Source organism: Malaclemys terrapin, chromosome 21 (genome assembly GCF_027887155.1).
Source record: "Malaclemys terrapin pileata isolate rMalTer1 chromosome 21, rMalTer1.hap1, whole genome shotgun sequence".
In the NCBI taxonomy this organism is placed as follows: Eukaryota; Metazoa; Chordata; order Testudines; family Emydidae; genus Malaclemys; species Malaclemys terrapin.
This window is the reverse complement of record NC_071525.1, coordinates 13,863,655-13,879,564: the sequence shown is the minus strand read 5'-3', so window position 1 is coordinate 13,879,564 and position 15,910 is coordinate 13,863,655. Positions and strand designations below refer to the sequence as shown.

At 51.4% G+C, this 15,910-nt stretch overlaps 1 protein-coding gene across 1 annotated transcript in view; it reads right to left on the bottom strand.

Annotated features, from left to right (window-relative positions):
* Window positions 1-10,526: 10,526 nt before the first annotated feature.
* The window catches only part of LOC128827335 (IgGFc-binding protein-like), a 39,706-nt gene continuing 34,322 nt past the window's right edge, over window positions 10,527-15,910 (bottom strand). The window contains exons 19-21 of the mRNA XM_054011194.1: window positions 14,842-15,222; window positions 13,875-14,158; window positions 10,527-10,670 (exon numbers count right to left, since the gene is read on the bottom strand). Coding sequence (XP_053867169.1) covers window positions 10,664-10,670; window positions 13,875-14,158; window positions 14,842-15,222 — 672 coding nt within the window. The 3' untranslated portion in view covers window positions 10,527-10,663. The remainder of the gene's footprint in view (window positions 10,671-13,874; window positions 14,159-14,841; window positions 15,223-15,910) is intronic.

The window sequence follows — 15,910 nt, the reverse complement described above, 5'->3', positions numbered from 1 at the left end:
CCAATCCTGTGTTTCCGTGACTTCAATCGGCAGAGACCCTCCTGTTAGTGATCCCTGCCCCATGCTGCGGAGGAAGGCGAAAAACCTCCAGAGGCTCTGCCAATCTACCCTGGAGGAAAATTCCTTCCCGACCCCAAATATGGCGATCAGTAAGACCCCGAGCATGTAGGCAAGAGTCTCCAGCCTGACTCCTGTTGGCCATTATACTATTTACGTACCATTACTTGGTTTTCCTTGGCTACTATGTTTTACCATTAAACCATTCCCTCCATAAACTTATCTAACTTAATCTTAAAATCAGACAGGTCCTTCGCCCCACCGTTTCCCTCGGAAGGCTGTTCCAATATTTCACCCCTCTGACGGTCAGAAACCTTCGTCTAATTTCAAGCCTGAACTTCCCCATGGCCAGTTTATATCCATTCGTTCTCGTGTCCACATTAGTACTAAGCTGGAATAATTCCTCTCCCTCCCTTGTATTTATCCCTCTGACATATTTAAAGATAGCAATCATATCCCCCCTCAGCCTTCGCTTTGTCAGACTAAACAACCCAAGCTCCTCTAGTCTCCTTTCATACGACAGGTTTTCCATTCCTCTGATCATCCTAGTAGCCCTTCTCTGCACTCGTTCCAGTTTAAGTTCATCTTTTTTAAACATGGGAGACCAGAACTGCACACAGTATTCCAAATGAGGTCTCACCAGCGCCTTATACAAAGGAAGCAGGACCTCCTTATCCCTACTAGATATCCCTCGCCTAATGCATCCCAAGACCGCATTGGCTTTTTTCACCGCCACATCACATTGTCGACTCATAGTCATCCTGCGGTCTACAAGGACCCCTAGGTCCTTCTCCTCTTCCGTTACTTCTAACCAATGCAACCCCAGCTTGTAACTAAAATTGTTATTAGTCATCCCCAAGTGCATCACCTTACACTTTTCACTATTAAATTTCATCCTATTTCTGATACTCCAATTCTCAAGCTCATTCAAGTCTCCCTGCAGAATATCCCTATCCTCCTCCGAATTTGCAACGCCTCCCACCTTCGTATCATCCGCAAACTTTATCAGCCCACTCCTGCAATCGGTTCCGAGGTCAGTTATAAATAGATTAAATAAAATGGGTCCCAAAATCGCTCTAGTAAAGACTCTGGTATCTACCCTGGTGTAGAGAATCTCCCCACAGTGTGGAGGAAGCTTTTATTGGCTCAGGCTGGTAAGGATTCACTTGATATCACACCATAACCTGGGCAGTGTGGCCTAGTGGATAGGGCTCTGGGATGCAGGAGACCAGAGACCTATTCCCAGCTCAGTCACTGACTTCCCAGATGCTGGGCAGGTACGGCCCATCTGTACAATGGGGATCGTGACTTGTTTTGTGAAGTGACTTGACATCTATGGATGAACAGAGCTATAGAAGAGCTGGGTGTTATGAATGCAGGTGCTAACAGTACTGCCTAGTAGTTAAGACCCAGGAGTCCTGACACCCAGCACTCTGCCCAGCTGTAGGCAAGGAGTGGGAGCTGGGGGCCTGGGCTCCTGGGTTCTGTTCCTAGCTCTGGGAGGGAGAGTCCTGTGGCTGGAGCAGGTGAAGTCAGTACAGTGGCATGTCCTGGCAGGGCTGGCTCAGCTTTTTTATGCCCCGAGTGGCAAATGGAGAGAGGGCCGCAATCAGCGGCACTTCAGGGGCTGCTCTACCGCACTGCTTCATTCTTTCTTTAGCAGCAATTCAGCTGGTCCTTCCCTCCAGGAGGGACTGAGGGACCCACTGCCGAAGACCTGGACGCACCACCCCTTTCCATTGGCTGCCCCAAGCACCTGCTTCCTGTGCTGGTGCCTGGAGCCGGCCCTGTGTCCTGGTGCACTAGAGTTGCAGACTGATGTCTGGCTTTTTCCACCTAGCCCTGGCCTGCCCTGAGAACAGCCACTCTGCTCTGTGCATGGACCCGTGCTCTGCAGCTTGTCTGGCAAAGGAGGCTGGAGTCCCATGTCAGCGGGGGTGCATGGAAGGCTGTGAGTGCCACAGGGGCTACTACTGGGATAGCCAGGCCTGCGTAAGGCCAGGAAGCTGCAGCTGCTACAGCAATGGCACCACCTACAAGGTAGGGAACAAACATGGCATTGTCACCACAGGGGCAGTGTCCCAGCCTTTCCCAGAGCTGCAGCTGGGAATCTGAAAGGAAGCTGATGGTGCTTCATCCTATGGGAAAAGCTGGGTGAGGCCAAAACCACCAAGCTCTTCCATGGAAGCAACTTCCCAGTGACTGCTTTGCCCAACTGCTCCAACTCAGCTGAAGATAGGGCTTGATTGATGGGCTGGCTGCAACAGCAGGGACTGATGTGCAGGCCTGTGTGAAGAATGGGACTTGGGTCCAGACTCTCCATTGTAGATCATAAAATATCAGGGTTGGAAGGGACCTCGGGAGATCATCTAGTCCAACCCCCTGCTCAAAGCAGGACAAATCCCCAGACAGTGGTATTGAGTTTTTTGTTTGTTTACCCCAGTTCCCTAAATGGCCCCCTCAAGGATTGAACTCACAACCCTGGGTTTAGCAGGCCAATGCTCAAACCACTGAGCTATCCCTCCCCCTTCCAATGGCACCTCTCTAACTACAACAGCTCAGTACACCGCTAGCAGCCTCATCTGCCCCCAGGGGCACAGATCCTGCTGGGATCTCCTGGGCACTGGCAACAGGAGAAACTGAAGTGTCTTCTGCATGTGGCATGCACACTCCTCCCTGGAGACTCTCACTCTAGTCTAATTGCGGTCGTTGGGCCCAAGACCAGGGCATCTGGGTGAAACTGATGCTGCCTTCTGGCCTCAGGATCCCAGACTGGAGCCAAGCAATGGCATGTTGGCCTGTTTTTCTCCCCTAGCCTAGCTCTAGGCAAAGCCGGCCCTGCTGGAGATGAGGTTAAAGGCAACCCTCTAACCCCAATGGGTTATGCTAGCTCTGCCTGGGTTGGCACTAGGTCTCCCTGCAGGTAGCTGGCATAATGGCACTAGCCTGGCTTCAATTCCTTCTACCACTGTCCTCTTCTCTCCAGCTGGGGGAATCACTCCTGTCTGCCTCCTGCAACCTGCAGTGCGTCTGCCTGCCCTCAGGGAGTCTGACCTGCAGCCCTCACCGGTGCCCCAGCAGGAAGCCCTGTGGGCTGAGGAATGGCGTGCAAGGCTGCTACGCAGAGCAGCATCCCTGCCTGGTGGCCCCCGGGCAGCTCCTCTCTACCTTCGATGGCTTGTCTGGAGCAGCCCCGACCAGTGGAGCCCATGATGTGAGCAGGGTCTGCAAGCAGAACGCCACCAGCTGGTTCAGGATCCAGCTAGAGAGCTGGCAATGCCCGCCAGATGCCAGACATGTGGCCAGTGTACATGTTCCTCAGTGCAGTCTTCATTGCCATTGACACAGAGGGCACAGCCTGGGTAAGGACTGCCTCAGCAGGGGAGGTTAGATGATCCCTTTGATCCATGGGGCTGTAATTTAGGATTGCCTTTATCCCAAAGGCACAGATCTAGCCACTCTAGCATCAGGAAAATCACCTGGCTCCCTGCAGCATAGGGATTATGAAACATGGCTGGACAGCTTTTTCCAGCCAGTAGATCGCAATAGTACACTAGCAGGACATCTCTAGCCACATGAAAACTACTGAATGGTGAGGGAGGTGACTCATACATGAGAACCAAAGGCACTGGGATGAGGAGGTAGGCCAGGCCAGGCCAGGGGCCCATTTACTGTGGTATCTGGTCTCCAAAGGTGCAAGCAACCCGACAGCAGCCAACATCTAGAGAATCAGAAGTGAAGCACTAGAAGGAACCCCAAATCCAGCCCTCTGTGTTAAGGCATCTTGCTCAGCTCTGGTCTCTAGAGCTTTGTAACCGCCTCCTAATCTGTTCCTTCTCCTCACCCATTAGGTCAATGGCCACACGGTCTCGCTACCCACCAGCATCGATGCTGAACTGTATCTAACCAGGTTGCAGCAGGGCATGGTGGTCCAGTGGCTGGAAAAAGTGCAGGTCCATCTCAATGCCAGCAGGGTGCTGGACGTGGCTGCAAATGGGTCCTACGCTGCTGAACTCTGTGGCATTTGTGGGAACTTCAATGGTGATAGCATGGATGACTTGATGACATGTGGAGGGACACCAGCCTCAGACACCCAGGAGGTCCTGGCTTCCTGGGTAGCTGAGGACTTTGCCTCTTCATGGTAAGTCTTAGCTAGCAGGGTGACACATTCCCTCTGGGGAGGGGATGACAGAGGGCTGCTATACAAGCTACTTATAGAGGCAGGATGGCAGTTTTTCAGGGACTCAGACACAGGTTCAATTCCCCAGCTCTACCACAAGCTCCATGTGACTTTGGGCAGTCCCTTAGCTTCTGTGTTGGTGCCCCATGATCAGGGCCGGTGCAACCCATTAGGCGACCTAGGCAGTAGCATTTGGGGGGCAGCATTTCGGGTCCTTCGGCAGTGGCCAGATCTTTGGCCGCCCCAGTCGTCATTGGCATTAGGCAGAGGGAGCTGGGGCAGGGGGGTGCAGGGAGGGCCACCTACAGCAAGTAAGGGGGGGGGCAGAGGGGGCATGCAGGGGAACTCCCTGCCCCAGCTCACCTCTGGTCCACCTCCTCCCCTGAGCACACTGCCCCGCTCTGATTCTCTCCCTCCCAGGCTTGCAGCACCAAACAGCTGATTGGCGCCGCAAGCCTATGAGGCGGGAGAAGTGGAGCGGTAACGACGGCGTGCTCGGGGAGGAGGCAGATCAGAGGTGAGCTGGGGTGGGGAGCTGCCACGGGGGGGGGGGACTTTAGGGCAGGGTGGGGGAAGTTGCCACAGGGCTTGGGGGTGGGGGGGCAAGGTGGAAGTCTTGCCTAGGGCGTGAAACATCCTTGCACCTGCCCTGCTCATGGTACAAATGGGGCACTATTAGCCTCCCACCCCTGGGGAGATGGGGTAACAGAAATATAGGGCAGGAAGAGACCAAGAGGTCATCCAGTCCAACCCCTGCACTGAGGTAGGACCAAGTAAACCTAGACCATCCCTGGCAGGTCTGTCTAACCCAGGGCTGGGCAAACTTTTTATCCCAAGAGCCCCATCTGGGTGGGGAAATTGTATGCAGGGCCATGAGCATAGGGCTGGAGCATGGGGTTGGGGTGCAGCAGGGGGCTCAAGGGAGGGCTTTGGGGTGCAGGCTCCAGCCTGGCACTGCTTGCCTCAAGCAGCTCCAGGGTGGCAGCAGGGCTGAGGCAGTCTCCCTGCCTGCCCTGGCTCCATGCTGCTCCCAGAAGTGGCCAGCATGTCCAGCAGTGGCTCGGGGGGGGGGGGGGGGGGGCAGGCAGCTCCACCACATGCTGCCCTTGCCTGTGGGTACCCCCCCCCCAAGCTCCCGTTAGCTGCAGTTTCCTGTTCCCAGCCAATGGGAGCTGTGAGGGGCAGTGCCAGTAGGCAAGAGCACTGCACAGAGCCCTCTGGCCGGCCACAGGGACATGGTGCAGGCTGCTTCCAGGAGCAGCACGGGGCCAGGGGAGGCAGGGAGCCTGCCTTAGTCCCACTGCACCCCAGAGCTGGCAATCCTGTGGATAGGATTGAAAGCCCTCATGGGCCAGATCCAGCCCATGGGCCATACTTTGCCCTCCCCTGGTCTAACCTGTTCTTAAACCTCCCTGACGGGGATTCCACAACCTCCCTTAGGCTCTGGAATAGGCTTCCAACTTGCCTTACAATTAAATTTTGTTTCCCTAACTAATAAAATAAAAAAAATCTCCCTTCCTGCAAATAAAGTTGCATTATTGCCTGTCCTACTTTCAGTGGACATGGAGACCAATTGATCACTGTCCTCTAACAGCCCTCAGCCTTCAACTATGTTCTCAGGTCCCCACTTGCTCTTGTCTCAAGACTAAAGGTGCAGTTTTTTAACTTTTCCTCATAGGTCAGGTTTTCTAACCCTTTGATCCTCTTTGTTGCTGTCCTCTGGTCTCTGTCCAGTTTGGCTCCCTCTTTCCTGCAGCCTGGTGCCCAGAACTGGACACTGTACTTGAGCAGAGCAGGACAGTGACCTCCCATGCCCTACATACAACCCTCCTGTTAATACAGCCCCAGAACGATATTAGCCTTGTTTGCAACTGCATCATATTGGACCAGATTCAATTTGTGATCTTACACCCAGCTTCTTGTCAGCAGTGCACCCAACTTGCACTAACTCCCTGGTTTGTAGCTGTGCATTGGGCTTTCTCCTTCCTAAGAAGTTATGGGCTGGGTGCAGGATCCCTGCCTGATATCTAGTCTGTGCCATGCAAGTGCTCAGACTGGATGGGCCATCATGGTCCCTCCTGCCCTTAAATCTATGAAGCAACTTCTCCAGCTGGCTCTGTGGACCAGCCACTAGATGAGGGTGTTGCCCTTTGCTATATAAATGTGAAGCACTTGGCTGCTGGCTTCCTCCCTGACCCAGGCTCATGTCTACAGCTGGAGCTGAGAAAGACATGCAACCCTAACCCCAACCCAATACCAACTGCTGCCTGGTTACTTGCTGTGTAATGCCCTCCACATGGAAGGGCAAGTACCACTAGTTCCTACCCCTCCTCTTGGTAGAAGGGTCTAGTGGGTAGTGCACAGGGGGAGGGAAGGATCTGGGGGCCAGGACTCCAGGCTTCTGTCCCCTGTTCTGGGAGGGGAGTGGGTTGGAGACAGGGGGATGGGTTGGGGCACTGGGCATCAATTCCTGGGTTCTAGTTAATTCTCATGGGGTGGGGGAGCTGCTAGGTGTGACGCGCTCTTGAAATCTGGTGACACCGGGTATGATCCTGACTGCAACTAAACTAAACTGCACTGGGACTAGAGCCATGCTCCTAATCCAGGCATAAGAAGAGCTTCCACTTGCAGGGGGACTCAACTGACCTGCTATGGCATCTCCTGAGGCCACTTGTTCCAGCCATGTCAGACCTACTGCTCCCCACTGATCTAGATTCCCCTTGGCTTTTTTTTTTCTAGCAGTGGCAGAATCCTAACTGGAGGGTCCAGTCCAGATCAGAGGCTCAGAGCTGCAAACTAAGACTTCAGTGTTCAAATGTAACCAAATAAAGCTGAAATCTCTTGGAACAGTCTGGTCCCTTGTTCATTCCTCTGGTGTCACCTTCAAGTGCCAGGGCAGTGTTGTCAATAAGGACCTAATACAAGGAAACATTGAATGATTCACTGCAGGGGAACATGGATAACAGAATGTACTGCATGGCATGTCACACTGGGGGCAGCCCTGACTTTGAGGCAAGTTCAGGTCCATGTATAGTACTCGCCAAGCCATTCACATGCTGTGAACTAGATCTTGGGGGACTCGTCCAGCTTTACACTGACTCTAATGGGAGTCGCTCTGGATTCACACCAGAGAACTGGGGTGTCCATGTACCATGCAAAGGGTGATCTCTGCTGTGTTGCCCAGACATGAGACCCTCATGGAAAGGTGAGTTTCTAAACTTCACTGCCCTCCTACCATCCATACAGCTAGTGGAGGTTTTCCAGCCTCTCCAACTAGGGGTTTTTGGCAACTTTTCTCAAAAGAAAATTGGGGGGGAGGGGCTGACTCTCTGGCTATTTTTTTTTTCTCTCAAAAATAAAGCTTTGCAGTCATGGGCCATGCTCAGCTTCTCTTCTTCCATTCCCTGTGTTGGCTGGGCTGGGGAGGAAGGCACTTTGTAAGAGATTGGTCTGATTTTTAGGGTGGGGGTGGTGCTGGTGTCTCCTGACATGCATACAGGAGGGCAGACTAGAGCTGGTGACTTCCCCCTTGCTAACTTGCCATGTAATGCCCTTTACATGAAAGGGCAGTACCACTAGTTCTACCAAGAGGAAGGGTCTTGGGGCGGGGGGGTAGGCCCAGGGGGAGGGAAGGAGCTGGAAGCCAGGATCAGGGCGCCTTTTTAAGTTATTCAGCCTTTCTCCCACCCCAGGGAGCAGGGCCGGCTTTAGGCCGATTTGGCTGAATTGGGCCCCGTGCCAAGAGGGCCCCGCGCTGCAGCTCTCCACCCCGCCCCCAGCTCACTTCCCCCTCCTCCCCTCTCCTGAACGCTCCACCCTCTCCCCTGCTTCCTGCGAATCAGAGATTCGCGGGAAGTCTGAAAAGAAGCAGGGGCGGGCCGGCAGCACCAGGTAAGTGTGGTGGTGGGGGCGCAAGAAAGGCTCCGGGGAGGCGCCGCCCGTTCCCGCCAAGCATGCAGGCCCCAGCCGCTCTGCCCCGGGTCGGGCCCGGCCCGGTCCCCGCGGCGCGGCTCCAGGTCGGACCCAAGCCCGTCAACCTCTGCCGGAGCGCGGCTCGATTCCTGGGGGCGGGGCTTGCAGCAAGCCCCGCCCCCAGGAATCGGGCCCCGCTCTTGCTAAAGCTGGCCCTGCCAGGGAGGTGGGAAGAAACTAAGGAACAAGCTACACTTTTTGGGGCTTGGTGTTCAGTGGCTTTTTTCCTCTCCACTTGTAAGACTTTTTTTCTCTAAGGCAGTGGTTTTCAACATGGGGGTTGCAGACGGTCTCAGATTTCCAAAGGGGGCTGCACCTTTATTTGAGATTTTTAGCAGGGCTGGAAATGAGAAGTTGAAAATCACTCCTCTAGGGCATAAATCAGGGATCTTTCCAGAGGAGGAGGAGCCTCAATTGTCAAACGCTCACAAAATCTCTACTTCCAGGAAATGTAGGCTGAGCTCAGCCTACTGCTCCTTCTCTCATCCCCCTCTGTCTGAGGGACTCTGTCCTCCTTTACCATCACCACAGCAGCAGGTCTGTGCCCCCCACACTTATCTCCATTCTTCCCCATGCCAGGGTCCCTGTGGGTACCTCCTTTCTGTGAGGTTATTCAGGTTTTCAGCCTGTTAAAAGCCAGTGAGAGGATGGGCTGAGATGGAAGGGTCTTGACAGAATAAGGAGTAATGGTCTCAAGTTGCAGTGCAGGGCTGGAAATGAGAAGTTGAAAATCACTCCTCTAGGGCATAAATCAGGGATCTTTCCAGAGGAGGAGCAGCCTCAATTGTCAAACGCTCACAAAATCTCTACTTCCAGGAGATGTAGGCTGAGCTCAGCCTACTGCTCCTTCTCTCATCCCCCTCTGTCTGAGGGACTCTGTCCTCCTTTACCATCACCACAGCAGCAGGTCTGTGCCCCCCACACTTATCTCCATTCTTCCCCATGCCAGGGTCCCTGTGGGTACCTCCTTTCTGTGAGGTTATTCAGGTTTTCAGCCTGTTAAAAGCCAGTGAGAGGATGGGCTGAGATGGAAGGGTCTTGATAGAATAAGGAGTAATGGTCTCAAGTTGCAGTGCAGGAGGTCTAGGTTGGATATTAGGAAACACTGTTTCACTAGGAGGGTGGCAAAGCACTGGAATGGGTTACCTAGGGAGGTGGTGGAATCTCCATCCTTGGAGGTTTTTAAGGTCAGGCTTGACAAAGCCCTGGCTGGGATGATTTAGTTGAGGTTGGTCCTGTTCTGAGCAGAGGGTTGGACTAGATGACTTCCTGAGGTCCCTTCCAACCCTGATATTCTGATTCTCTTTAGTGGAAAGTAATAGACCTGGTTGCAGCTGTTCAATCATCAGCTGTGTCCTTTTTCTCTTCTCCTCCCCCACCCCCTATCAATTTTGAACCAAAATGGCTAGGGTTGTGCGTAGGGCTGGCAGAACCCTTCCTGATACTAAGACTTGATCTACTGTGGTGTCTAAAAGTTGTTTAAGGCCTTACTGTGCTTAGTCAATGGAAACACGGCCTGATGCAAAAACCCATTGATTGACTTCTTAAAAACATCCATCAGTTTCCTCCTGTAAGCTCTGGAGCCTGGCCAGCCAGTGAGAGTTGTCCTAACAGTGCTTTGAGATGGCCTTGGACTGAAAGGCAGTGGAATATGCCGGTTTGAATCCCAGATCTACCCTGGGGCTTCCTTCAGTCAAGGTGACTTCATGCTGCTGATGGCTATCTGAGAATCAGGAACTCTGCCTTGGTTCCCCATATGTGATCATTTCACCTATTTATACCATGGGCTCAGCAGGGTAGGTACCAACATGGCTGGCCCTGTTCAGACATAGTGAGGTTCTGATCTGTCTAGGACTCTATTGTGTGCTGGAGCAGAAGCTTGGTAGAGGTTCTTCAATCTCACAAACTAAGGCCTAACAAGATCCAAGGGATGGAAACTGATATGTTCAGAAGTAAGGCGCAAAATGTTTAACGGGGAGGGTAACTAACATGGGGGAACATTTTACCAGGGGTCATGGGCAATTCTCCATACACTTTTAAATCAAGATTGGATGTTCTTTCAAAGAGATCTGCTCTCATTCAATGAATTGGTGTGGGAATTAAATTCAGTGAAGTCCTGTTTTCTGCAGGATTCCAGTGTGTGTAGATGACTACAATGGTCTGGGCTTGTCTATGAAATCACAGTTCCCTGTGGCTCTGAAATGCTCTGCCAAAACCTTCCGCGCATGCCTTGCTAAGAGGGATAACGAACACAGGGTGAGACAATAAAGCTGCACAATGGTATTGGAAGGATTGCAAGGATTTATTGCTCTAGAGACACTGACTGATATTACTGTGTCTTACAACTGGCCCTCAGGTATCACAAATACCTTGGGGTGGTTAGCAATTGTTTAGACAATGGGCCGAGTCCAATGTAGATGCAGGGTTGATCTTTGATGGTTCCAGGTGGAGCTGCTATTTGCTAAAAGAGAGAAAATAGTAATTAGCATCCACATTGATCAAAAACACCCGTGAACTAGAGCTGGGCTGCTGCTGGGTTGGGGGGTCCGCAGGGCAAAAATTCATTTTGGGTCGGAGCAAAAAGGTTCAAGCTCTCAGCAAACTGAAAACTCAAAATTGGTGTCCGCTGGAACACAATTTGTTTTGACCAAATCAGAACAGTGTCTGGCCACATTTAAAATGTAACGGAGGTAAAGGAGACCTTGAAAAGTCCATTTGGAAGCAAAATCAAAACTTTTTGTTTCAAAAACTGTCAAAATAATGTTTTAATTTAGCAGAACTGTAAAAGGTTTTTACACACGCAAACAATTCAACAGTCAAAACTCTTTCATTGTTGCTCAATCTGCATTTTTTGGTGCCAAAAATTTCAAGCAAAAAGTTTCACCCAGCTGTAGAAGATAGAAGCGGCCACACTGCATCAGACCAATGGTCCATCCCAGCCCAATAGCCTGCCTCTGATGGGCCAATGCACCAGAGGGAATGAAAAGAATGGGGCATTTTAGAGTGATCCAGCCCCTGTTGTCCAGCCCCAGGTTCTGGCAGTTGGAGGCTTAAGGCTTGTGTTCCTGGCTATCCACCGTGAACTTCTCTAGTTCTTTTTGAACCCAATTATACTTTTGGCCTTCACGAGACTAGAATAGACTCTACCCGTATGGGGGGACCCTTTGCTGAGCACTTCAAAATACTTGGACCATCTGCAGCTCCTGCTACAGCTGCTCTATCTATTCCTGGAGGGCTTGGGTTAGCATACCACCCCATGCAGAAGGTTGATTGCTCCACCAGTAAGATGTAGAGCCAAGTTTTCCAGGAGTTCCAGGCAACCTGCAGCCCTGTCTACACCACCACCACCCAGAGAGAACCTCCATCTCAAAGAGGCCTCCTTTCCCCCCAGAGATGAGCTGCCCCGTAGCAGCATCACCGTCCTCCGCTATGATAAGAGATGGGGGCTAGTAGAGTGACGTGTTGGCAAAGGGGAAGCATGGGGTTCTAGGAGGGAAGAGTTGGTGATTGGAGATGGAAGAATTGTTTGATCTAGTGCATCAGAGCTGGACGGGGACCAGGAGCCCCTAGGTTCTATCCCCAGCTCTCCCACAAGCCTGCTGGGTGAGCTAAAGCAAGTCTCTGTGCCTCCATTTCCCTATCTGTAAAAGAGGGTAACTCTGACATGCTTTGAGATCCACCAATAAAAAGTGCCACAGCAGAGCTTAGGGTTACTAGGAGTACTGAACTGATGGGTTCTGAGAGGGAAAACATGCAACTGCAAAAGACATCAGTTGTCTTTAGTGGGGAGAGTAATTTTTCTTTTTTCCTGTCGCTAAAGGGGAAGGTGTCTTTGTATTTTTCCCGTGGAAAAATGATAAAAAAATGAAAATGTTGGGGTCTTGGCAAACAGAAAATCAACAACAAATTAGGGTTGGGTGAAAAATTTTTCCCGGAAAACTGAATGAATTTTCTGCTTGTTGTCCATCGAACGTGTTTGGAGTTTTTTGGTCAAAAAAAAACAAAGCCCCCAAACTGAAATATTTCAATTTTGAAATGTTGTTGCAGTACCTTATGGACGCTGTAGTTCAGGTTTCTCATACCCATTCTCTTCTATAGGCCAGGCTCCCTGGCAGGAATATATCTCCCATGATGCACCAGTCTTTCCTCTTGGTGAAGGGAGAGGGTCTATCATGGCAGTCGCCTGGCTGTGCTGTATCATGGGAGATGTACTCCAGCAAAAGAGCCCAGCCTATCCACAAGAATGGTGACATGAGGCACCTGAACTACAACGCCCATCAAAAAGAACAGGAGTACTTGTGGCACCTTAGAGACTAACAAATTTATTTGGGCATAAGCTTTCGTGGGCTACAGCCCACTTCTTTGGATGCATAGAATGGAACATATATTGAGGAGATGTGTATATATACACATACAGAGAGCATAAACAGGTGGGAGTTGTCTTACCAACTCTGAGAGGCCAATTAAGTAAGAGAAAAAAAACTTTTGAAGTGATAATCAAGCTAGCCCAGTACAGACAGTTTGATAAGAAGTGTGAGAATACTTACAAGGGGAGATAGATTCAATGTTTGTAATGGCTCAGCCATTCCCAGTCTCTATTCAAGCCTAAGTTGATTGTATCTAGTTTGCATATCAATTCCAGCTCAGCAGTTTCTCGCTGGAGTCTGTTTTTGAAGCTTTTCTGTTGCAAAATTGCCACCTTTAAGTCTGTTACTGAGCGACCAGAGAGGCTGAAGTGTTCTCCTATTGGTTTTTGAATGTTATGATTCCTGATGTCAGATTTGTGTCCATTAATTCTTTTGCGCAGAGACTGTCTGGTTTGGCCAATGTACATGGCAGAGGGGCATTGCTCCCATCAGGCACTATAGCACCAATTCAAAATCTAAATATTTTGGTTTTCCAGTATTCAGTTTTCAATTAATCTCTTTGTCATAGGAAACGGACACTTTTGGGGAGAGAGAGAGAGAGAGAGAGAGAGAGAGAGAGTGTGTGTGTGTGAATGAGGAAATAGTTTCAACATAACCCCAATTTTTCAAATCAGTTTTGGTAGAAATTTTTCAACCTATTCTAATTTTTACACAAGGCTCATCCCATCCCCACACGGTGGCCTTGTAATTAAAACACTGCATTCGGATGTGGGAGATCTCGCTTCAGTCCCCGGCTGGGAAACAGGCTTCCTAGGTTCTCAAATGCTACAGCAGTCTCTGCTCCTGTTCTGGGCCATGTTGTAAATCACAATTTCTGGGTCTCTTGTTTCCCCACGTATGAAACAGGCATGATCATCCTTCACTTTGTCTAGTTGGAGACACTGGAGCAGGGAGCTCTCTTGCTATGTAGCAGGAGATCTGTGTTGGTGGCAGCGGGAGGCACCTGCAATTCATGCAATCGCAGGAGGTGCCTGACCTGGTGACAAAGGGAAAGCATCCCAGAGGGATGGGGGGCAACACTGCCAGGGATCCCGGAAGTGAGCTCTGCAGTGGGCACCACTACCAGAGTACTGATAGAGCTGAGATATGGTGGGAAGCCATGTTGGCTAGATGGCTTGAGAGAGAGGTTGGGAACGAGTTGGGTGTGGGTCTGAAAATCAATGGGATTTGGGCATCCTCTGGAGACGCAGAATGGGGTGTTGAGGTTGCCAAAATAGGCTGTCTGCAGAGCCACTCACCACCCGGAGAAATCTCTGGCCTTCCAGGCAGCAACGACCTCCATGAGGTTCCCCGTGACCTGCCCGCTGGGCAGCCGCAGGTCATCGGAGATGTCGCTGTTGAAGTTCCCACAGGGTGCGCACAGCTTGTTAGCTAGGCTCTCAACAACTCTCAACGTCACCTCCCCGCTGGGGCCGAACAGAACCTGCAGTCCCGAGGCCTGGACCACGGCCACACCGCCCTGAGACTCGCTCACAGACACGTTAGAGATCTTCGCTGGGAGCGGCACCGGACGCCCGTTCACCTGGAACACACAGACTGGGAGGTCAGGAAGACATGGGGATGAGTGAGATGGAGCGACATCGCAGGGCAGCGGGGCCTGGAGTCCGTGGGCCGTGTTGCAGGGCAGCGGGATCAGCTGGTTCCATCAGAAAGTGGAATTCCTCACCCCTCCTATTTGGAAAATGTCCGGTTTGGGCATAGAAACAATTTGATAAATTGGTGAAAAACGTCAAGAAAAACCTGGCCCATTTCCAAAACGGGCAGCACAAAAATTGCTTCCTGTGGATGTTCGATATTCCCACGATTTTAATTTCCAGCAGCTCTGTCTGCAATAATTGTAAAAAGCCGCTATGTCCACGCACAACAGGAGGGGCAATGGACGTCTTGGGTCTGTGCAGAGTCAGTTCTAGTAGGTTAGAGGAGTTGGGTAGGGAGGGTTTGAGAGCCAGGACTTCTGGGTTCTGTCCCCCGCTCTGGGAGGGGAGTGGGGTCTAGTGGGTTAGAGCAGGGGGGCTGAGAGCCAGGACTCCTGGGTTCTGTCCCCAGCTCAGGGAGGGGAGTGGTGGGGTCTAGTGGGATAGAGCAGCACAGGGGGAGAGGCTGGGAGCGAGGACTCCTGGATTTTATTATTTAGTTAGAGCGTGGCTCTAATAGAAGGAAGCTCTCCCCTGTGTCTCAGCCAGTTCTGACCCGGTCCCCTCTTACCCACGTCTCCTTGTTCCTCTTGACAACGACAAAAGCCTCCTGGAAGAAGATGTAGACGGCTGCACCAGCCACCACTCCCCCGTTGCTGCACTGCTGGACCTCTACCACCACCCTAAACCAGGAGGGGGCGCTGCTGTTGCAGAGTGAAGCCACCTCATAGGCCCCACTGTTGAGGATCTTCCCCGAGGCACCGTCGAAGGAGGTGAGCCCGCCTCCAGGGAGCAGTGTGCACCGGCCTTCCCGCTTCACACAGCCACGCACCCCATCCTGGAGCGCGCAGGCCTCTCCAGCAGGGCAGCTGTGTGGCTCGCAGACGAGCCCGCTTGAGGCCTGGCAGGTGCACTTCTCAGAGCAAGCGCCGGAGACGACGCTTTCCCCGGCCTGCAGGGAAATTCCCAAACAACTTCGTTAAATTTTCACTGGCGAGAGTGTCAAGTCTCCATATCAACGGCAGGAAGCAGCCATATCTCCCTCCCCAACACTCCTGATGCAGGCAACGGATGGGGACTCTGCTAAGAACAGATGCAGAAGCACTGATAATACCAAGACAGACTGCCCAACTCAGCTGGGAGAGGCCTGATTTCAGGTGCCCACTCCCAGCCTCTCAAGCAGCTGCTTGTCTCGCCCTTCATCTTTCAGCTTAAGGGAGTCAAATCTCAACATCTCTGGAATCAGTGATATCAAAACACCCCCCTAGAGTGAAGCAGCGAGCAAACAGAAAACAGCAACAAAGATACGAGTGAGCTGTGTGAACAGCAATTTTTTTGCCTTGCTGGCAACTCCAAAAGAAATTGTTTCAGGTCAAACTGAAAATGAAATTTGTCAAAACTTTCAGCGCATTGAAAAGTCCAAAAAATATAGTTTTAGGTCAAACCAACTATTTTGTTTCAACAAAATCAAAATGTTTTGTTTCAATGTCCACCATTTTTAAACCCTCGAGATTGGCTTTATTCATACAACTGAAGGAAATTTTGAAACAGAAAAGCTGATTTGGACCAAAAAAAAAAATCAAAATGTTTTGTTTCACAGCTGACCCTTTTAAAACATTTGCGATTGGTTCAAACAGTGG